The sequence below is a fragment of the Rosa rugosa genome, chromosome 6 (genome assembly GCF_958449725.1).
Source record: "Rosa rugosa chromosome 6, drRosRugo1.1, whole genome shotgun sequence".
NCBI classification, from domain to species: domain Eukaryota; kingdom Viridiplantae; phylum Streptophyta; class Magnoliopsida; order Rosales; family Rosaceae; genus Rosa; species Rosa rugosa.
Genome location: NC_084825.1, coordinates 49884226 through 49905936, shown reverse-complemented (window position 1 = coordinate 49905936; position 21711 = coordinate 49884226). Strand labels below are relative to the sequence as shown.

Below are 21711 nucleotides of genomic sequence, written 5' to 3'. Positions count from 1 at the left end.
CAATCGGAGTGTGAATCAGCTTGTTATCTTTTATTTGTCTTGGGCCCAGCAAAAGCCATAAAATAGTCCAAACCAACCACTTGCCTTTCGGCCAGGCCTGTATAGCCATATTAGAAACCAAACAAGAGTACCGTGTGTTTCTCTGATTCCTACTAGGTATGCACGTCCACACTGTAAGCCTCTATCCAGCAAATTAACAATGATATTGAATCATTAAAACACTGTAATTAATTTTGGAATTTATATTTTCCCTATGTGATTGGGAATTGTAATGAGTTGTTTTAACTTTCATTGGGATCTTATTATCAATCTTACTAGGTCAACCTCATTTTAATCTAATTGACTGAATTATATGTTGCTACATTGTTTTATAGTTTTACTTTTACTTTCAAATATTGCCTCAGCATGAGATGCTTTAGTAATAAAATTCTGTTTTTAACTCGATCTTTTGCATGCTTTAGCAGGATTTACCTAAGTTTCATATCTAGTTCTGTTTAGTTAATCACATCTAGTGTGGATTTACAATCTTCATCATATATGGAGTTTATCTTGATATAAATAGGGAGTTCGATAGAGTAGTATAACAACTTACAACTAGCAATGGCAGTTTTGATTAGTAGCTTAAGATGACATATACACTTTGCTAAAACCCATTGAATTGCAAGAGTGATACACTGATACCATTATCCAAAATTCCAAACGAATGACATATCGACTTGATGCAAATAATGCAATACATTTGTTTTTGGCTGAAGTCAAAGGTTAAGAGAGGCAAAACAACTATGTAATTAATCTCTGAAATTTATTAAAGAAGAAAAAGAAATACAAGAGGAGGAGGATCAAAAAACCAAAACCTTCCATAATATAAACAAGCTATAGAAAAAAGTAAAATTACTGAAAACGAAAATTTGGCATAAGTTACTCTGAAAATGTTTATGAATGAAAGAATGAGCTAGGTCCCACCAAATTAACTAGATGCAATACATATGAAATGCCTGATTTTGATGATACCCCCTGTTGGTGTGGAAAAATTCATTAGAAGATTTTCTCACCTACTTGGGATTTTGCATTAAGATTTTCTCACCTACTTATTCTGACTGGAGTGAAAGCAAAAGTTTCACTATCAAATAATTGATTTATGGTCTTTGAAATGGAGCCTTGCGTTTGACAAATCAAACTTTCGAAAGAAAGATGGGATACATGCTAAACGTACTTTGATGCCTAAGTTAGTAATAGCTTGAGTTGTAGTGAGTGTATATAAGGGTTGATTGCTTACCTCGAATGTTTACTCCGCCAAGTATTTATATGTGAGCTCGAGCTAATATCCTAATTAGTGCACGTAGTGGTGTGCTTGGTCCGCAAGCCATGAGTGAACGGACCTATGATGCTACTGTTTGGACAAAGTGGGAAAGTGTTTCTGCTTGCTTCGGACTCGAATGAACTAATAACCCGCTGACCGATTCTGCCTCATTTGGATCCACTTAGAGAGAATTTTTCTTCGAATGGATTGTGCTTCGAATAGATTGTATCTCAAAGGGATTGCACCTCACATGGATTGTTCTTTAAGCAAATCTCTCCTCACTCATATATTGTCCTATCAAGATCCTCCTCGACAAGTTATTTCCTCCTCAATCAACCGGATATTTCTACCTTGACTAGATATTTCCACCTTAACAGGGTTATCTCCTCCTAAGCAAGAAATCTTCTTATTGAATTACTAAAGTTATTCTCAAAAATTTCTTTCCCGCCATGCCAATACTAAAAACCAAACAGATGGACTAGAACAGACAAGCGCATCGTGAGGATTGCAGACTGTTACGCGTTGAACCATGACCCCGAATAGCAAGCCTTTCTGCGACATACCGTTTTGAACAAATTATACAAAGTAGGGAACTATGGGCCCAATATGTATGGGCCCAATAGCAGTTTGGGCCATACATACAAATACCGAAATACGAAATACCGCCGTGTACAAAACCAGACACTTGCCGCGTCCTGCCCAGACAATACCAGTCGTTCGACGAAATGTCTCACTGAGAAAAGCGTCAACCCAAAAAAAGCAAACACCAAAATCTGAGCTAGCTCTGCCGCGATGTGGAGGCGCGTGGCTTCACTCTCTCCTCTGATTTCCCACTCAAAACCCTCCATTCATAACCAGGTATGCAACTCCGCACTAATTGCGATTTGATTTTGTTTCCCTAGAGAATGATATTGAATCATAAAATCATTGACCTCAGGCAGCTTCCACATTCAAGATTTGGGAATCACTTACCTCACAATCAGAGACAGTAACTCCGGTACGGTCAAAATTTCCATTGTTGTAAAGTCTAATTTATACCCTAATTGCAAATTGTGACGAGTTTTTTAACTCTGGTTGACATGCCTTTTTGATCTTATTGACTGCATATTGGTGTTTGGGTGCAGTCGAAAGCTGCTCCATTCATTACTTTTGTGTTGGGTAAGTTTTTTTTATTTTATTTTTTGGCCATGCTTATGTACTATGTTGCTTTGAGGAGGTGGGTGACGTTATGGTGATGTCATTCTCAGGTGGCCCTGGTAGTGGGAAAGGTACTCAATGTGCTAAGATAGTTGAGGCATTTGGGTTCACTCATGTGAGTGCAGGGGATCTGTTGAGGAGGGAAATTGCTTCGAATAGCGCATATGGGTAATTGTTTTGTCTTCTTTTTGTTGTTGTTGCTAGTTTCTTTAAGCATTTGTGGATTGCTTGAGTTACTTTTGCTTATGGGTGTGACGGGGCTACAATTTCAGCGCTGTGATTCTTAGTACGATTAGAGAAGGAAAGATTGTTCCCTCTCAAGTGACGGTTCAGCTCATTCTAAAGGAGATGGAAGCGAGTGATAATTGCAAGTTTCTCATTGATGGGTTCCCTCGAAGCGAGGAGAACCGCAAGGCTTTTGAAGAAGTTGTGAGTTTCCTTCTTTTCCAGTGATCTATCTACCGTGTACATTATGTTCTTGTTACAGTTGTTAGACTTGTCTGCAAGATAATGTTAGTTTGTAGCGAATTCATAACATGTACAAGTATGTGAAAGAGAAAACTGGAGAGATCATATGATGTGACATCTAAAGTAGCATTTCGGTTTTCAACAACTGTTGCAGATTGGAGCAGAACCGGATGTTGTACTTTTCTTCGACTGTCCTGAACAGGAGATGGTGAAGCGAGTGCTAAATCGTAATCAGGTAGGGACTTTTATGGATTATACATTCTGTTAGGTTTAATAATGTGCAAATAGCCAAATATTTACCTTGAATGTGGTGTTTTATTGCAGGGACGAGTTGATGATAATATTGAAACAATCAAGAAACGGCTTGAAGTGTTTGATGAATTGAATTGGCCTATAGTCAATTACTACACACAGAGGGGAAAACTTCACAGGGTGAGTTCGACATTCAAGGGTGTTTTAATGTTGGTGGTATCGATACAGCTCTTTTCTGGGCTGATCAAATACCATTTTGATTCTGATGTTACTTGTATATTGCTAGTGTCTAAAACTATAAATTGACAACTTGATATGTGCAGATCAATGCAGTGGGAACAGTAGATGAAATATTTGAAAAAGTTCGCCCAATTTTTGCTGCGCTGAGGTATGTTCGGTTAATCTCCGCATAAAATTTTTAGCAAACATTGTTATTGGTAATTCTGCTTCTGTTCCTTACCTTAGAAACTTTGTATGAAACAAAAAATTAGTGAGCAGCCTAGAAGAATCCAACTTTTATGCCACAAGTTCCTGTATGCCCAGTTTTGAAAAGCTTCTGTTTTTCTTGCAGCAAGTGATATGTTGAATGTTTGAGTACAATATGGCAGAGAATGTAAAGATTCTCGAAGAACACCAGAGGTCGGTCTGCTAACTACAAGCTTCGCGAGGAGTGGAATCTCCTTCTAAAAGGAGCACTGTCAATTCTAAAGCAATTACTTATCAACAGGGTCGATTTTTTATACCCCGATTACTGCACTTAATATATGTACACCCCTTTAGCTGGACGGAAAACAACGCAGCATTACTGTTTAACCGCAAGTTCTCACTGTTGTGAGTTTGTGACCTTCCTCAAACTGAAGCTTAATCTCCTCACTGTTAATCTGAAATCTAATCCTGTATTTCCTAAGCATGATAAGAAAGTATTTCTGATTTTATTGTACTCAACAGACTCAGAAGTCTAAATCTTGATTGTTGGTCCCACAGGCACTAGTGGCTCTATAACTAGAAAAATCATCTTTGGTTTCTTGTATATCCCCATTTGGTTCACAAATGGTGACCACTTTACAACCCTTAAGTCTACCCACAACAAAACTCACTATCCACTGCTCCTCTAATAGCAAGAGAAGCAAGAAGCCTAAGCAGCTTCACCAAAAGCAAAGCACCAAGCTCCTCTCTTTCTCAAACTCATCCCCAGCCCCTCTCATTATCTACCAAAAACCCCAAACCCAGACCAAGCTCCAAGCCCTCGAAGCCATCATCAAGGACCTCGAAGCCGCCAGCGAAAACGGCATAGACGTCGACACTGAAACCTTTGCTTCCCTTTTAGAAACATGTTACAAATTGGACGCCATGGACTACTGTCTCCGAGTCCACAGACTAATACCCAGAAGCCTTTTACGTAGAAATGTAGGCCTCTCATCAAAGCTTCTTCGTCTCTACGCATCGTGTGGGTACATTGAGGAAGCACACCAGGTGTTCGATCAAATGCCCAAGAGAGACGTTTCGGCTTTTGCGTGGAATTCACTTATATCCGGGTATGCTGAGTTGGGTTTGTATGAAGATGCTATGGCGCTGTACTTTCAAATGGAGGAGGAAGGGGTTGAACCGGACCGGTTTACATTCCCTCGAGTTTTGAAAGCTTGTGGGGGAATTGGGTTTGTTCAGATTGGTGAGGCTGTGCATAGGCATGCGGTGCGTTTGGGTTTTGTAGGTGATAGGTTTGTGCTTAATGCACTAGTGGACATGTATGCTAAATGTGGTGACATTGTGAAGGCTAGGAAGGTGTTTGATAAGATTGGTAGCCGGGACAAGGTTTCTTGGAACACAATGCTCACTGCTTATATGCGCCACGGCCTTTTGTTGCAGGCATTGGACATTTTTCACCAAATGCTTAGAGAAGGGTACCAGCCGGACTCCGTTACTATATCCACAATTCTCACCGCAGTACCATCACTGGAGCTTGTTGTTCAAATTCATGGGTGGACGATTCGGCAAGGAGTTGAGTGGAACCTGTCTACTGCTAATTCCTTGATTGCTGCATATTCCAATCATGGAAAGTTGAAGCGCGCTCGTTGGCTGTTTTGTCAAATGCCTGAGAGGGATGTGGTGACATGGAATACTATAATTTCAGCTCATTCTAAAAGCCGAGAAGCTTTGGTGTACTTTGAGCAGATGGAGAGTGCCGGTGCCTTGCCGGATGCTATCACATTCGTGTCAATGCTCTCGGTTTGTGCGCATTTGGGTTTGGTGAAGGATGGGGAGAGATTGTTTTCTACCATGAAAAACAGATACAGAATTAGCCCAATTATGGAACATTATGCTTGTATGGTGAATCTTTATGGAAGGGCAGGTCTAATCAAAGAAGCTTATGGTATTATAATGGAGGGAATGGAGTTTGAGGCTGGTCCAACTGTGTGGGGTGCATTGCTATATGCTTGCTACCTTTATGGGAATGCAGAGATTGGAGAGGTTGCAGCTGAAAGACTCTTCGACTTGGAGCCTGATAATGAATATAATTTTGAGCTTCTGATGAAGATTTACGGCAATGTGGGTAGACTGGACAATGTAGAGAGAGTAAGAATGATGATGGTGGATAGAGGATTGGACTCGTAGAAGCCTTTAGCCATTGCTGTTTCTAAATTGGTAGGGGAAAAACAGATTTTACCTTGTAAATGGTCGACATAAGTTAGAAAATAGAAGCATTAATCTGCTGCGTGTTTTAATGTTCAATTTATGAGCTTGATTAGATTAAATTATCAGATTCTACACATTGAAACATGATTATCATAAGTTCTGATGACATAAGTTAATAAAGAGAGAGAGATTTATTTATAAGTAGATAAAGAGTACAGATGATAGCAGTGCTATTGAGGCCTATGTAATTTCCTTGATCTTCTGAAAAAGAGCCAGCAACCTTTTTCTCTTTAGTTTCTTTGCTTGTGCTTCTTCTCTCTTTTTTTCCTTCTCCTTCTTCTCATCCTCCTCCTTCTTTTCCTTGATGAATTTCACCAGCGCTGCAAGAGCAACATCAGCATCATAACTCACCTGTAGCTGCCCGGCAACCTCTGCCGGGGTGACCTCTGTGGTCTGCATCAACCCTTCAATTTCTGCAAAGAGAGGATGATCATGAATGTCAAGGTACCTAGAAGCCAGGATCTTGAATCCACTTACAGTGCAATATGACATGTGTATATGCACATCCATTCGTCCTGGCCGCAACAATGCAGGGTCTAGTTTATCCTTGTAGTTGGTGGTGAACACAATGATTCTCTCATCACCACAGCTTGACCACAGGCCATCAATGAAGTTCAGTAGCCCCGACAGTGTCACAGTCTGTTGCTTTAGTTCGTTCTTGTCCTTAGTAAGGACAAGCACTTGCTCATCTGATTCCTCCTCTTTTTCCCGGTTCTGTATATCCAAGGAGCAATCAATGTCCTCAATTATCAAAATAGAGCGATTGGTGGTGGACAGCAAAGAATGCCTCAAATCAGAATTGTTGGAGATGCTTGTAAGCTCCAAATCATATATATTGTAGTTGAGGTAATTTGCCATGGCTGCAATCAAGCTGGATTTGCCAGTACCAGGCGGACCATATAACAAGTAGCCTCTTTTCCACGCCTTCCCAACCTTCTTATAGAACTCTTTCCTCCGCACAAACCTATCCAAATCGTCCACGATCATTTTCTTCTCCGTTGGATCCATGGCCAGTGTCTCAAAAGTACAAGGATGCTCTAATATTGTTGATTCCCAGTATTTGTAGGAACCTGAAGTGCAACGAGAATAAATCCTGAGAACCTTTTCTGCATTTTTGATCTCTTTAGCTTGAGCAACGACATAGTCCAAGTAGGAGCTCATTTTGGCTCTGTGCTTCTTGTGGAAATTTAGTTCATAGTAACGTTTTTCTTCAAAGTGATGATCCTTTGGTTCAATGCACACATAACGCCACTTAATACTGAAGTTTTCGAATGTGTCTGTGACTTCTTGATAGTCGTCAAGGGTAAAGCTGGTGGTCTTTTGCCTAGTGGTTTTGCTGACTCTGACACGTTTCGAATTGGTGCCTATTTTTGCTCGGAGGTAGGGCTCCACGGAGTCGTATATCTGATTACGTTCTCCTACTTCGGTGTACTCCGGGACAACAAAAGTCAGATCAGACCGGAACCAAGCCCAGAGAGCCTGGAGGTATGAGTTGTTGAAGACTTGCTCCACCATGGAACGGCCCAACATCAGTGTTGCAGCAAAGGAGGCAGCAGTTGAGAACAAGGTCGACATTGTGTTACTAGCTCTTTGCCTCTTTGGTGCCTAAGAGAGATTTCTTTGATTCTTAGCTTTTGGTTTAGCTCAAGTCTGAAAGGCTAATATGTTAACATATTCTACAATATGTACAATTTTCTCTTTGGTGCCTAAAATTGTACAATATGTTAACATATAATTAAGTTCTCCGCAGAAGAAAATGATCGTGGACGATCATGGCCATGTCTCAAAAGTACAATTTTAGGCACCTCCATGCTCTCTATCAACCCTTCAATTTCTCCGCAGAGAAAATGAGGGTTGCTCTCCTGAATGTCGAGGTAGTTAGAAGCCAAGATCCTGAACCCACTCGGAGTGCAATACGACATGTTGATATGCACGTCCATTCGCCCCGGACGCAACAATGCAGGGTCTAGCTTGTCCTTGTAGTTGGTGGTGAATACAATGAGTCTTTGATCACCACAGCTTGACCACAGACCATCAATCATGTTGAGCAACCCCGAAAGCGTCACCTTGTGTTGTTGCTTGTACTTCTTCTTAGAGGAAGAAGAATCTTCCCCTTCTGGTGATTCCTCCTCCTCTTTCTCGCGGTTCTGTATTTCCAACGAGCAATAATCAATGTCCTCGATCACTAAAACAGAACGATTGGAGGTAGACAACAAAGCTTTTCTCAATTCAGCATTGTCAGAGATGCTTGTAAGCTCCAAATCATATACATTGTAGTGGACGTAATTAGCCATGGCCGCAATCAAGCTGGATTTGCCAGTACCAGGTGGACTATATAACAAGTAGCCTCTTTTCCACGCCTTCCCAACCTTCTTATAGAACTCCCCCCTCTGCACAAACAAGTCCAAATCGTCCATAATCCTTTTCTTTTCCGCAGGTTCCATGGCTAATGTGGCAAAAGTTGAAGGATGCTCAAATATTGTCGATTCCCAGAATTTATGTGAAGACTGACTGCCAGGGGCGTAGCTAGGATTCGACAATGGGGTGGGCTAAATTTATTGTGGCAATTTTTTGGGCGAAGCCCAACATTTTTTTTTTTGTGACCTGCATAATATCAATGAATCTCATCAATCGATTCAACCCATTCCCAATTATCAATGAATCTCAGGCGGACTGAAACTCTGAAAAGGGGGGGGGGGGGGGGGGGGGTGGCTCGGTGGCTAGAGCCTGGAAGGTGGAATCAAAATTGATCTGAAGTTCTGAACGGGGAGACAAGGAGAGTGAGAGTAGGAGGTGGCTCGGTGGACTGAAACTCTAAGATTGGAGGTGGCTCCCGGCTCCGTGGCTGGAGCCTAGAAGCTGGAACTCTGGAAGAGTGGAAGGCGGAACCGATCTGAAGTTCTGAACGGGGAGACGGGGTTGGTGTTTGAGAGTCGGGACAGACTGGTCTTGGGACCGACTGACCGACAGCAGCAACCCAACAACTCTTCGAAGCATTAGTATTTTTTTTATTTTTTTATTTAGGCTATACCCATACTTGACGCATTTTGGGCGAAATTCTCCCTTGGGCTATAGCCCAAGTAGCCCTGTGAGCGGCTACACCCCTGCTGACTACGAGTGTAAATCTTGAGGACCTTTTCCCCTTTCTTGATTTCTTTAGCCTGAGCATACACATTGGCCAAGTAGGAGTCTATCACATAACCTCTGTGCTTCTTGTGGAAAATCAGTTTGTATAAACGCTTTTCATCGGAGAGACGGTCCTTTGGTTCAATGCACATATAACGCCACTTGACACTGAAGTTTTTGAATGTGTCGGTGATTTCTTGATCGTCGTCGAGGGCGAAGGCGGTGGTCTTCTGCTTAGGGGTTTTGCTAATGCGGACGCCAATTTTAGCTCGGAGGTAGAGCTCAACGTAGTCGTATATTTGGTTGCGTTCTCCGACTTCAGTGTACTCTTCAACCACAAAAGTTCGCTCATAAGAGAACAAGGACGACATGAGGAGTGAGAACATGTATTTTCTCACCTGCTTCGGGATGATTTGCTCCGCCAGGGAACAGCCAAAGATCACTGTTGCGGCAAAGGAGCCGAAAGTAGAGAAGAAGATGGACATTGTCTTACTAGCTTTTTGGTTTCTGACAATTAGTTTTGGATGTGAACGTCAAATTATTTATGTTAACTAAGAATTCTCACCCGTAGAAGAGAGAATTCACTACATTAGCTTTTGATCTATCAACTGAGTTATGAATTATACAATCAAATAGGGAACTTATATAGTACAATTCCATAAATATATCTAATAGGAGTACTAGAAACACAATCTATCCTTGAATCCGTAGGAATCGTGCTTGTAGACTTTAAGCTTAACCTGCATGGAAAACAAGACCTTAACAAAATAAGAAAAGTAACTAATCCTTTGTAGACTAAAGTCTAAAACAAAAGAATCCTAGTTCAGAATACGAGAAGAACCTGCTTATCTTTGATAAAGATGACCGAAAACTTAACCCCTCGTGAGCTCCAAGCAAACCCTGTACCTACAACAAAGCATCACACGACCTTTCATATGGATCAATTTATATTGTGTTGGGCTCTTATTTTCCTTTTGGGTTTGGTGATTGGGCCACCCAGCTCTTCCAATGAACTTACATCTTGAGTGATGAAATTTTGTTTCGAGTCTTTGGACTTTTCCTTTTCCTTCTCTCTCAACATGGGAGGTTTCAGTGGTGGAGATCGAACAGAACTATAGAACTGAAGTTTCAGTAGGGGCGGGCAGAAACCGAACCGGGAACAGAAAACCGGCCTAACCGGGCTGAAAAATAGGTTGCGGTTACTGAACCGGAAGAAATAGTGAAGCGAAATGCAGTGAACCGGACCGGACCGGGTCGAACCCGGTCAGAACCGGGTTGTTTCTTTGCACCGACAGGAATAAACCGAACCGGCCGAATTTAATATCACATATTAATTTTTATTAAATTTTAATAGGTGTCAAATTATGATTGGATGTAAAGAGGTTTCATGTGAGCTTGACCTTACCTGATTACTAGAAACCCTAACCTAATGCGACCCACTCTCTCAATCTCATTCAGTCATTCCCTCACACCTCGCCGTTTTCGACTTTCCTCTCTACTCTCTCTAACTCTCTCTCCATTTTCGACTAATCATAGACAAACCATCAAAATTCTTCTCATCTCTCGCCCTTTTTCCTCATCTCTCCCTACATCTCTTCTCATCTGTTGTTGTTTTGATTGGGTTTGGGGGCTCTCGAACTGTTTTGCTTCATATGAACTCGGTAGTGAAATTTCGTGTTTGGCTTCAATTTTTTGTTTGTTTTATGTTTCGATCTATGAAACTAGGGTGCTAAGATCTGGGATAATGTTTGGTTGTTTGCTGTTCTTGTTGTACAACGCTGCTTGCTGCATGCCGATCTTCACGCCATAGCTAACTGCACAACCACGCCGATCTTCACTTCGATTTGCAGTTTTGTCGCCTCTCTGATATGGACTCGGTAAGTCGCCTCTCTGTTTTCTTCTTCTTCTTCCTCCTTCATGGACTTTCTCTGTTGTGATAGGTTTTCTGTAAAGCTTGTGAGGATTTGGATTTAACTTGTGAAGCTTTGGATTTAGGGTTCGGGTTTAAAGAAAATTGTTCTTGATTTGATCTTAAACTTTCAATTTGGATGGGTTTAGGAAATGTCATATGGAAATCGAATTAGGGCTTCTGGAAATCAATTTGGGGTTTCAATTTAAAGGTTTCTGGAAATAAATTAGGGTTTAGATTTAGGGTTTCTGGAATTTATGTGGAAATATCAGTTGGGAATTTGTCTAACTGTCTGTTTATTTATTTTGTAGTTTGGTGAAGGGATGTCACAGACTCCGATTGATTCTAGCATCGGAAGTTCGGAACTACACCAGCTGCGACTGCAATCAGTGAAACCACTCCGATTTGCTGCAAAACTTGCCGCAAATTGGTTGTTGAATGGTGTTTGAACAAAAAATGGGCCAAAAGTGCATAAAAAAATAAAAATAAAAAAGCCCAAAATAAACCGAAACTGCACCGGGCCGAACTGAAAATTCGGTAACCCGAATATTTCGGCCCATCTAATTTGGAAACAGTTTTCGGCCCAGTTTTTTGCCCAACCGAAGAATATGGGTCGAAAACGGGTTGGGCCTAAAACCGAGCCGGCCCGAACCGCGCCCAGCCCTAAGTTTCAGTATCTTCTTCTACTTGAAGCTTATCCTATTATTCTTTTTTATCAATCCCTATCATGTTAAAGGTTATAGCTCTGTATGGCCTTTGGTAAAATACTAAAATATGAGTCTAATGTTCACAAAGCCGTCACAAATTATTGATCCACACATTAATTCACTGTACTTAAAGTTTGAAAGTTAGTGGTATGATGTCCTTTCTCATGGGGAAGGTGATGAAAAAGTCCACATTAGTGATCAAGCACTTGCTCGTTATTATCCTACTTTACTTACCCAGCCCATCAATGATATATTGTTTTGATCTCTTTGAGACAATTTTCCAAACACTTTTCCATACTCTTTGTCAAAATTTGTTTTATGTTCACTCCAACAAGTTCTTAATTGTTATTAGGCTCTGAAACAGGGACATGGATAAACTGATACATATACCAGCTTTTCTGATCTTCGATCGGCCAAACCCTGATAGTTGCTTGTGGGCTGCAAAATTTTCTACTCGCGCTTTGAGTATGCTTGAAAATATTGTATACAATTGATGATAGCTCATTGTTGGTCACATGATTGTCTTAATTATATGCCAAATTGTCAATAATGCATCTTGGCAGGTCCCATTTTTTCTTTATTTTGGTTGTTTGGTAGGTCCTTTAATTAAGAAGTGATTGGAGCCTGGGTTTTCTGTGCAGCAGCAATAAACCCTAGTTATGCCTCTTGATATTTAATGACCCGAGAAAACTGGATGTCGGCAAGGGAGGAGTGGGGGACTGGGGAAGAGGCCTAGGGCGGTCGTTTGTTAATCAATGAAAGTTTATTCAGAAATAGAAAAGCATTTGTTGTAGTTAGGCTGTGTTCCTTTCACATATCTTTGTACGGCCTCGGCCTCGAAAGCTCTCATTTACGTGGACACGTTACAATGTTTTCTTGTTTGTTTCCCACTCGAGTATCTTTTAGTTGGTTATCGTTTCCACTTTCTCTACATCATTTCTTTCTTTATTCACTTCACAACTACCTCAGGATCGGAACTACCTGAGTTACTTTCCCAGGAGTTATATCCAAGGAAATTTACCTAAACTTCTGCAGTCAGACACCCAGCCCGGTAAGTGAGGTGAGAAAAGGTAACCACTTTCGAATCACATGTTTGTTGAGCAATTGAAGTAGTACTAGCTTGACCCTCTCGACCTATAGGTTTCCACAAAGTAAGTGCTTGTTAAAATGCGTGAAATAAACTCATTTAAAAATAAGACGTACTAGCTTGATCCTCTCATAGGTTTCCACAAAGTAAGTGCTTGTTAAAATGCGTGAAATAAACTCATTTAAAAATAAGACGTACTAGCTTGACCCTCTCGACCTATAGGTTTCCACAAAGTAAGTGCTTGTTAAAATGCGTGAAATAAACTCATTTAAAAATAAGACATGTGGTGAAATAAATAGCGATGCTCAATAAATTTAAAATAAGATTTCTAAGATATGTCTAGTAAATACTAAGCAATGACAATAATCAAAACAACATGGAGTACGCGCTGATTTCTTCATTTCAAGAGTAGGATCGGATAAAAAATATTTAAAAAATTATTCATTTATAGATTTGCTACTGGTCATAGTCATATATAGGCTCACATGTGTCTTCTAGAATTCTAGTTAAGTAAGCACTAAGCGCAGAGATTATAGAATTAAAAGTCATTAGCCCGCCACTGTGTTTGTGACAGAGTCACTTTGGCAGTTTATGCTTAAAGAAATCCTTAAATCCTGTAACCTGTTGCATGACTAATGGAAAATCTAATACTCTATTCCATAATCCGTGATTGGTGTGTGTAGGCACAACATGGCTTTTGCTTTTTAAATTTGTCCTCCAATCCACAGCTTCCTTCTTGCCAAAAAAAAAAAAAAAATCCACAGCTTCCTGCTATGTGGATCCTATATGATCGATTACCCCCAGGCTACTGATGCGAATTTATATTTCCATCTGCCATTCTGCTTATTCATAAAGATATTTAAGCCAAGTCGGTCGCATTTTCAAGAAATTTAATATCTAATTATAGTATAACAAAATAAGATTGTCATGTGCCTAAATTTTCATGAAGTTGACAAAGATTTCACTGGCATTTTATTTGATAATATGTTCTGCTATCTGTTCACATTTCTTTTCAGCTTCATTTGTGCACCGTCGACCTTTGCTTAGCCTTTTCAAATCGTATACAATGAAAATACAAAAAAATAGCACATTAGCATTTTTTTTATTTGGTAACAATCCATTAGCATCTGGACTCGCCAAAAACAAAAATCATTCATTGGGAAATTGCCAACCCTAGGACCCAAAAGTCATTTTCATTTTCATTCCCTATGACCTTTCCAAATGTTAAACAAAATGGAGTGAAATTTGCACTCCCCCAATTACATTACACACTACATTTCCCACTTTCAGTTGTGGAAATGCCAAAAATGCCACATTCTTTATCTTCTCAAACAGCCCCTCTCCTCTAGTGATCTCAGAAGGCTATGCTTTGAAAGAACAGAGTCATGGACAGTTCTATCAGGATACCTTCAAGTTGTAGTATGTGTGTGCCTATAAGATGGACTAATTCATTCCATGCCTCATTCTCCGTCAAACACAGAATTTCTTTAATGCTTTTTTAACAATAGATAGTATGTAAGAACTCCATCACCACGTCCATCACGTACCCTTTAAGCTTTGTTTTGCTGCTTAAGGTGCTTTCTCAGTATTTTTTTCTTTTTTCAATCAACTTTAGATTTTAATGAAAATGAAAAAAAAAAAAAAACATAAAAGAGGGGTTCATTACAAGCGTAGAGAGGGTATAGCTCATAATGAGATTTAATATTTGTGAGAGAGGGCTTTTCTTTTGATTAAAAGCTTTTGTAACTTCTTTGAAAGTTGAAGTAATTGATTGAAACTGTTACCATCCCCAAGCCAATCGGTTTACTGGGTCATCCTAAATCTGGTACACAGAGGAATGCAAAGCAAGCAATTAATGGGAAAAAAAAAAATCAACGAAGGAAGGAAAAATTGTCAAATGGGAAGCATGAGAATATATACCATCTGTTTGGTTCAAGCTCGCAACTCAGGAGCCAAGATCACTTGCTCGAGGATGGAGATGGAGGCCATGCGATTTGTGGACCACCAATGGGCGGAAGAGGCAGATGATATAATTTGGCCATGGCTGCCTTAACCAATAAATAAGCTTAACCATATGCCAATACAGAAGGATCAGCTATGTTCTAGATGGTTTTCTTGTAAGCACTTTGGGAAGATGGATGAGGCACCTGGAATTCTTGGTAAGTTATGGACTTCTAGTGGTGTACTAGTGTTCGATTGTTTTAAGAGGACAGAGAAGGGGGCATTTTTGATATTTTCACAGCTAAAAGAGTGAGTGTGGAATGTAATTGAGGGAGTGTAAATTTCACTCTCTTAAAGAAAATACTATATTACAAAAACGTACTTTTATTTACATTTGAATTTGTTTTCTTATGAGTGTTTTTATAACGTATAAATTTCATTAGAAGGTAATAGATTTATCACCCTATATACTTTAGCTAAAGACCCTTTAATTTGCTTATTTTAGCTTCGATCGAAGACTATCCTCTTCCAATTTTTTCTTACCCTTCCCAAACTCCAAGAAGACATTAACCCATTTGACCATCCATAACCTAACCATACTTGACCGTGAAAGTGGAAAAGGAGATTAACCCAATTTGTCTATACACGCAGTCGTACACGGTGTAGATTAGCACAGATGCTCACCAATCCCATCCCCTCTATAAATACACCATCCCCCTCATCCTCATCCTCAAACCTCAACTTTCCCAATCAGTCCCTTACTCTCTCATCCCTACTCCAACTCAGCCTCATAACAATGGCTAGATCCTCCATTCTCTTTCTACTTCTTGCCCTCTTCGCCCTCACAGCCAACTCTGCTTCCACCACCACTGCCTCCAACTTCGTCAAAACCTCATGCAGCACCACCACCTACCCTGACCTCTGCGTTCAGTCCCTCTCATCATTCTCCACCGCGATCCAGCAAAGCCCTCGCCAGCTGGCCCAGACCGCCCTCTCCGTCAGCCTCACCCGAGCCCAGTTCGCCAAGTCCTTCGTCACCAAGCTGACCAAGTTCAAGGGTTTGAGCCACAAGGAGTACGAGGCCATCGACGACTGCCTTGAGGAGATGGGTGACAGCGTCGACCGGCTGAGCAAGTCCGTGGACGAGCTGAAGAAGATGGGGAAGTCATCCAAGGGCCAGGATTTCTTATGGCACATGAGCAATGTCGAGACTTGGGTCAGCGCTGCGTTGACTGACGACAACACTTGCCTTGATGGGTTCTCCGGGAAGGCCATGGATGGCAAGATCAAGGCCTCCATTAGAGCTCAGGTGCTTAATGTTGCCAAGGTTACTAGTAATGCTCTGGCCCTTTGCAACCACTTTGCCTCCAAGTACTGAGATATGCAGACCCCGTAGTTGAGTTTGTTTTTGTGATTAAGAACTATATATATGGTTTTGATGCGTAGTATATGTATACCCCAGTCAGTGTTTTATATATATGAGATGTAGAATTTGTATTACAAGTGTTAATTTTGTGTCAATGACCCTTTCAGTATCCTAGTTTTGGTACTTTAATTAAGCTCGGAAACTACATAAATATAGATCGATCGTCTTCACGCAATAGATACTACCCAGCTAGATCTGTGTAATGGTCGACCAAGCTGTCATTACCGCAACACATGAAATAGGTCTTTCAATGCATAAAATCGGCTATGATCTGTCTATCAAATTGGTCTACTTTGTTGTGCTATTGTATCTGTATTAGGAAAGAGACTGTAAACGGTTTCTAAGGCTTTTCTGTTTGATTTTGATTAGTATCCCTTGATTGAAGGATTAATTGGCTTATGACAGATTTGCATGTAGGCACAAAATCTCAATTGAAGTGACTGGATAATTAAAATAGGTAAATGTTTTTCAGGTAGTGATGATGGTGATGGCGAAGCAACAGTCTGTTTTGTTTAATTAGATTGAACTAATTATGATTTAGAAATTTGGAGGGTGTGAAAAGGTTAAAGGGTGGGCTGTGTGGAGGAGGCTGGTGGAGACTCACCGTGTGACGATGGTCACGTGAGTGGGTGAGCCAGTTAGGGACTTAGGGCGGGGGGACTGAGGCCATCTCCCACGGTATGGCCTAAAACTTCCTCCCACCGTAGGCTATTTTCCAAGGACCAAGAAAAATATTTGGCCTATCCAAATTTTGTAGGACAAATTTGGTAAGTCAAATGGTGGGACTTACTGAATTTATTTTTTATTTTTTTAAGAACATAAATTTTACATTTAAGTAAAATTATTTTTCTTTATATACATGGGTTATTTATAATATTACTAAATATTAGCACTACATCATTGTAATTATCTTGTTGAGATCTTCAATATGAGCCCAATATTTGATATGTTTAGAATTTTTAAAATAAATTTGTAATCATTAATTTATATGATATACTTATTTCCATTTAACTACGCTTAATCCTCTATTTTAAATTAAAAAAAAAATCGACTAGTTTTATTAACGCAAATGTAAACATTAATCAACTACTTCAAGATATTTGATTTGATTTTTGTCATTTTCAAATTATAGCCATTGGTTGTGATGATATTTGATTTTTGGCTTATAAAATTTGGTCTACGGTGACAACACTGTTTTTTGTTGGTAGACCAAAAAAACATATTAAATAGAATATTCTATTTTTGATAGGCTAAAAAACCATTAGGCTTTTAGCCTACCATGAGATGCTCTGAGAACCGGTGAGGTTTCGTAACTCTGGCCTAGCTTTGAATACAAAATGTGAATGATTTTCTTCCACATGCATTGCCACACAAATCAACGTACTATAATACTATCTTACACATGACCAAGTCACTGACCCCATCTTAGGGGCCTCTTTTTGGGGCAAAATATTAACGTCTTTATCCAGATATCATGGTCAAGCCGAATTTTGAGAATTTCAATTTCCAAACTGATTACTTTACTCGTTAGATAGATCTCCATTGATATTATCAATGTAGAATCTAGTATGATATATGATATGATATATCTGCAAAGAGTGTCAATGTTTTTTTTCCCGGTATTTTTAGTCATACTTTCGATAAACTATTCGTATAATTAAATAGTAGTATCAAAATTATAAATAAAAAAATTGTTTGATATTTTCATTTGGAGCAATTCCTATGAAATTATGGTTTAGTGACCCATCTCAATGAAATGCATTCTTTAGAGAGCTCAAAGTCTGTCCAAACGAAGGCCAACTAAATGTTCAAGGGACTTCTCAAATTAAGGTTTTTTTTTTTTTTTTTTTTTTTTTTTTTTTTGTAACAAATAAGGGATTAGGCGATATTAGTTCCTCGGAAACAAACGATGTAGGGAGCAAGTCCCACTCTCAATCCCGAAGAAGAAGGGTCTGCCACACTCTGGGAATCCACCGCCCGTCCCCCTATTCATATTTTATTAATAAAACAAAAAAAGGAAAAATACAAAAAGAGGGGGTACATAAACCTTACCCCAGAAAACCAGAGAAGTAAATAAAGCACAACTCTAATCAAGCATTATGTTGATAAGGAATGCCCATATCATCCCTAAGCAAGAAAGGAGACAGAGTAGATGACTTCTCAAATTAAGGTTAAAATATATATTTATATGACATCTCGACCGAAAGATGCTCGTATTAAATCTTCATAAAAAGACCATATATCACTAACGATCCATGCAAAAACAGTGTTTTGGTGTGCTGATAAGATTGGGGGTTTAATTTGTTCCACAGACGATCTCTTCCTATGTGTGAAGTGGCATTTTCAAGTCTTTGACTTGTAACACATTCAGGTAAACTCCTTGTATCTACATGCATGTGATGCTACCCATAACAGAATCTGCCAAATTATGCTAAAAAGTAAATCATATCAACAATTCAATTCAGTTATTTAGTCTCTGATGAAAAAAATAAAAAATTTCAGTTTTTTAGTCACGGATCCTTATCCCAGTGGATCACTTATTTAGTATGGGCATGGGAACCCATCAATGTATGATGACATTTAATTGTCAGGCAAATGAATACTGAAAATAGTCGATCGGGAGACTATTTGAGCTTATGGACATGGGCGTACGGAGACGGGGGTAACCCTTCTCATATTTTCATCTTAATTGTTGATTAATTAAACTTTTTATAGAAAAATATAATACAATACTATAATGAACATCTTATTAAGTCCTAACAAATGACAATAATGCATTTTCAGCTTTACCTTTGATCCAATTAGATGCATAATTTTATCTCTTTACTTTCCGATTTTAAGGTTTGATACATTCATTTTTCAGTTTCTAATAATACAGAGAAAATCATAATCGATATTCTCCAATAAATCAATCTAATAAGGTAATTTATAAAACTAGGTATAACTCCACTATTTAAAGATTTTACATGGAGCAATTATGTTGTCAAATATTTTTTTTTTTAATGTAATAGCTATTTATGTATTGACCCTTCTAAATAAAATTTCTAGCTACGCTTCATGGATTTTTTTGAGCTTCATGTTTCGATATTTCTTCTTTTCTAATAATTACTTAGTCAATGAAATGAAGGAACGGAACCTAGAAGATTTTCAAGGATAAGGTGATTGCGCGCTGTTTGGTCCTCTTTCCGGTGCCTTGGACAGTTGGACGTTTATACTGACACTGATGTGAGCAGCTATACTTTAATTGTACAAAAGTTAGAGAGTCTAATTTTCAAAATGCAAGAAAATAAAGGTTCAATCATTGGACAATTACCAATCATCCATTGTACATGTGATTATACATCAAGTCTAAATATGGGTTGTCCCTCATTGACCTCCATCGATTGTCTAAGATAAGTGCATAAGTAGTTTTTAGATCAATTGTTAGTCGATCGGGAGTAGAGATTAAAACTTGAAACTCGAGAGTTCATTTAATAAAAATATTGGAGGTAGCCAGTTTTTTTAGCTTTCCAGTACATGCATCGCACATTGATGTCGGAAACAAAACCCAAGATGGGCTAGGAGTAGATACTATTTTAAGTTATCCTGGCTATATCACTTACCCGATCGATCCTCTCCAATGGTGAAAACCTAATTTCATACTAACGTACGTATATGACGTACATCATGGCTGACTGGCTGTGATTGAAACATGCTGTAGCTAGCAATCATTCATATATATTTTAAAAGTCATGTGGGAAAAGTGGAAAACCTTGATAAAAAGGAGACATAATTAGTTAAAGGACAGCTACAGAATCAAAGTTCCATAACTTCAATCGTCTTTAACTTATTATAGATGAGATCTTCAACAAGGGGCTTATTTGTTGGTTTGTATGATCTTGGTCGACATCGACGGATCTCATTATCAAAACTCTGAAAGAAACCCAAATAAACAAAACAAAATAGAGCTCAAAAGTACCTCTTAGCATAATACGTATCATATTAGAATCCAAAACTACACCATTTTTTAATTACACTTAAACAGCCAGAAAACTATAAAATTAGGGCTGCAGTACTAATAATTGAGGCTGTTGATGAGAGACAGGGCATTACTAGCCAATCTAGCAATATTGACGATGCTCTTACTGATGGCGTTCTTCACATCCAAGCTCACCTTCACCTCATCAAACCCTTCCATACAAGTATCATCGTCTGTTAGGGCAGCGCTGACCCAAGTCTTTATGTCACCCAACTGGTATTCCATATTCGCACCCCCCAAATTGCTCATGGCACTCACGGACTGCTTGAGTTCGTCAATGGAGTCCCTGATATTCTCTATGCAATCCTTGACGACCAAAGCCTCTGAGTGTGTCAGTCCATTCCTCTTGGACAGCTTCGTCACGGTGGAGGAGGCGTTGCGGGCGGCTTTAAGGGCGACAGAGAGGGCGTAGCTGCAGAGCTTCTGAGGGTTTGAGTTGATTGTGGAGGCGTAGGAGAAGAGGGACTTGTAGCAAATTTGTGGGTATGTGGTTGAATTGCAAGCTCTTAGGAGATAGGAGTTGTGAGGTTCTGGGGTTGAAGAGGAGGCTGCCATGCAGTGGCGGAACCACTTGGAAGGCTGTCTGGGCTGCAGCCTAGACAGAATTTTGGTCCAAAAACTCTCAAGTATATGTATATTTCCCTTCAATCCATACTAGCCCCAAAAAAAAAATTGTATGCAGCTACTCGACTAACTCGAGCCCTTGAGTCCTCGGGTCCTCGTCTCCTTGACGACAGTGCGGCACCAGTTGGAGAAGAGCTCGATGATCTAGTCATCTTTGATCGATGGACTCCCCAATGACTGCCTTGACCTTCTGCTAGACATGACCGATTGGAATATCTATTCCTGCTGCATATATTTGTTCAGTACCAATCTAGCTTTTGTCAAAGCTTATGAAATTGCTAGAGTATATTATATAGTAGTGGTAGTAGTAGTGGACTAGTGGAGGAGGAGAAAAACCTAGCTAAAAGAAGAAAGTGGGGGAGAAGCAATTTCGGAGATAGAAGAGGACGAGGAAGAAAGAGCTATAGCAGAAGCAGGAGGAGTAGGAGTGGGCGAGTTGCAGTGGTAGTTTGTCTTAGAAAATTGTAAGATGGAGTGATATATATGATAAAGTAATCTGGGGTTCACATCCAAAACCAATTGGCAATGGATGGAGTGGCCCAAACCCTTATAAACCCATAGGCAAGGTCCCATTTTTCCCATGTGGGATGACATATATTCTCAACACGCCCCCGCACGTGTGGCGAATTTTCAAGCCATACACGTGGACAACTTTGGGTGACGTGGAGCCCGTGTGGCCGTTAGGCATGCACACGTGGGTAACCTGGCTCTGATACCATGATAAAGTAATCTGGGGTTCACATCCAAAACCAATTGGCAATGGATGGAGTGGCCCAAACCCTTATAAACCCATAGGCAAGGTCCCATTTTTCCCATGTGGGATGACATATATTCTCAACAATATATATATATATATATATATATATATATATATATATATATATATATATATATATATATATATATATGATAATCAATTGTAAGATGTTGTGTTGTGTGTCTGTTCTCAAGTTGGGGTTTGA

The 21711-nt window shown here is 39.6% G+C and overlaps 5 protein-coding genes across 5 annotated transcripts; 3 read left to right on the top strand and 2 right to left on the bottom strand.

The window, feature by feature from the left end:
* The first annotated feature begins 1973 nt into the window (after window positions 1-1973).
* LOC133714994 (UMP-CMP kinase) lies at window positions 1974-4183 on the top strand. Its single transcript, XM_062141294.1, has 9 exons — window positions 1974-2158; window positions 2238-2297; window positions 2425-2458; window positions 2548-2665; window positions 2770-2926; window positions 3120-3200; window positions 3290-3397; window positions 3541-3605; window positions 3789-4183. The coding sequence occupies exons 1-9, from the start codon at window positions 2093-2095 to the stop codon at window positions 3793-3795; spliced, it is 696 nt and encodes a 231-aa protein (XP_061997278.1). The 5' UTR covers window positions 1974-2092; the 3' UTR covers window positions 3796-4183.
* An 84-nt stretch (window positions 4184-4267) lies between these two features.
* On the top strand, window positions 4268-6365 carry LOC133714993 (pentatricopeptide repeat-containing protein At4g25270, chloroplastic). Its single transcript, XM_062141293.1, has 2 exons — window positions 4268-5860; window positions 6230-6365. Exon 1 carries the CDS (start codon window positions 4268-4270, stop codon window positions 5828-5830), a length of 1563 nt encoding a protein of 520 aa, XP_061997277.1. The 3' UTR covers window positions 5831-5860; window positions 6230-6365.
* LOC133716945 (AAA-ATPase At3g50940-like) lies at window positions 5832-9204 on the bottom strand. The gene is made up of 3 exons (XM_062143576.1): window positions 8981-9204; window positions 7705-8404; window positions 5832-7516 (listed from the first exon to the last, which is right to left on the bottom strand). Exons 1-3 carry the CDS (start codon window positions 9187-9189, stop codon window positions 6092-6094), a joined length of 2334 nt encoding a protein of 777 aa, XP_061999560.1. The 5' UTR covers window positions 9190-9204; the 3' UTR covers window positions 5832-6091.
* Window positions 9205-15400: 6196 nt separating this feature from the next.
* LOC133717339 (21 kDa protein) lies at window positions 15401-16216 on the top strand. The gene has a single exon (XM_062144036.1). It carries the CDS (start codon window positions 15478-15480, stop codon window positions 16057-16059), a length of 582 nt encoding a protein of 193 aa, XP_062000020.1. The 5' UTR covers window positions 15401-15477; the 3' UTR covers window positions 16060-16216.
* Window positions 16217-19975: 3759 nt separating this feature from the next.
* LOC133716944 (pectinesterase inhibitor 4-like) lies at window positions 19976-20680 on the bottom strand. Its single transcript, XM_062143575.1, has one exon. The coding sequence runs from the start codon at window positions 20678-20680 to the stop codon at window positions 20162-20164; it is 519 nt and encodes a 172-aa protein (XP_061999559.1). The 3' UTR covers window positions 19976-20161.
* Window positions 20681-21711: the final 1031 nt, after the last annotated feature.

Coding starts and splice junctions, on each gene's coding strand:
- LOC133714994 (XM_062141294.1), top strand. CDS start 2,093: ATGTGGAGGCGCGTGGCTTCACTCTCTCCTCTGATTTCCCACTCAAAA. Junction 2,159..2,237: donor AACCCTCCATTCATAACCAG/GTATGCAACTCC, acceptor CATTGACCTCAG/GCAGCTTCCACATTCAAGAT. Junction 2,666..2,769: donor GCTTCGAATAGCGCATATGG/GTAATTGTTTTG, acceptor CTACAATTTCAG/CGCTGTGATTCTTAGTACGA.
- LOC133714993 (XM_062141293.1), top strand. CDS start 4,268: ATGGTGACCACTTTACAACCCTTAAGTCTACCCACAACAAAACTCACT.
- LOC133716945 (XM_062143576.1), bottom strand. CDS start 9,189: ATGTGCATTGAACCAAAGGACCGTCTCTCCGATGAAAAGCGTTTATAC. Junction 8,405..8,980: donor CAGGGCTACTTGGGCTATAG/CCCAAGGGAGAA, acceptor TTCACATAAATT/CTGGGAATCGACAATATTTG. Junction 7,517..7,704: donor GCATGGAGGTGCCTAAAATT/GTACTTTTGAGA, acceptor AATCTCTCTTAG/GCACCAAAGAGGCAAAGAGC.
- LOC133717339 (XM_062144036.1), top strand. CDS start 15,478: ATGGCTAGATCCTCCATTCTCTTTCTACTTCTTGCCCTCTTCGCCCTC.
- LOC133716944 (XM_062143575.1), bottom strand. CDS start 20,680: ATGGCAGCCTCCTCTTCAACCCCAGAACCTCACAACTCCTATCTCCTA.